Below are 249 nucleotides of genomic sequence, written 5' to 3'. Positions count from 1 at the left end.
GGGCTCGGAGACTTCTGCTCTCTCTGTGGTGTTTTTCGTTTCTGTGTTTTCGGGGACGGGGCTTTTGGTGTGTGTTGTTTTGCCCCCGGCGCGCGCATCGGAGTGTCTCCCGGACGGCAAGATGTCCAGCCATGTCCCGGCGGATATGGTAAGCGCAGGGCGAGCCGCGGCGCCGTGATGGAACCGCGGGGTCTCCGATCGAAGGAGGGGACGGGGGCGCGGGGCGGTCGCACGGCCCCCCCGCGCCGG

General features: G+C 67.9%; 1 protein-coding gene across 1 annotated transcript in view; it reads left to right on the top strand.

Moving 5' to 3' along the window:
* Positions 1-12: 12 nt before the first annotated feature.
* UBL3 (ubiquitin like 3) overlaps positions 13-249 on the top strand; it is a 61317-nt gene continuing 61080 nt past the window's right edge. The window contains exon 1 of the mRNA XM_008059898.2: positions 13-148. Coding sequence (XP_008058089.1) covers positions 122-148 — 27 coding nt within the window. The 5' untranslated portion in view covers positions 13-121. The remainder of the gene's footprint in view (positions 149-249) is intronic.

The sequence above is a fragment of the Carlito syrichta genome, unplaced genomic scaffold (assembly GCF_000164805.1).
Source record: "Carlito syrichta isolate Samal-C Ts95f unplaced genomic scaffold, Tarsius_syrichta-2.0.1 Scaffold304427, whole genome shotgun sequence".
NCBI classification, from domain to species: domain Eukaryota; kingdom Metazoa; phylum Chordata; class Mammalia; order Primates; family Tarsiidae; genus Carlito; species Carlito syrichta.
The sequence above is the reverse complement of the archived record's forward strand: the minus strand, read 5'-3'. Positions and strand labels throughout refer to the sequence as shown.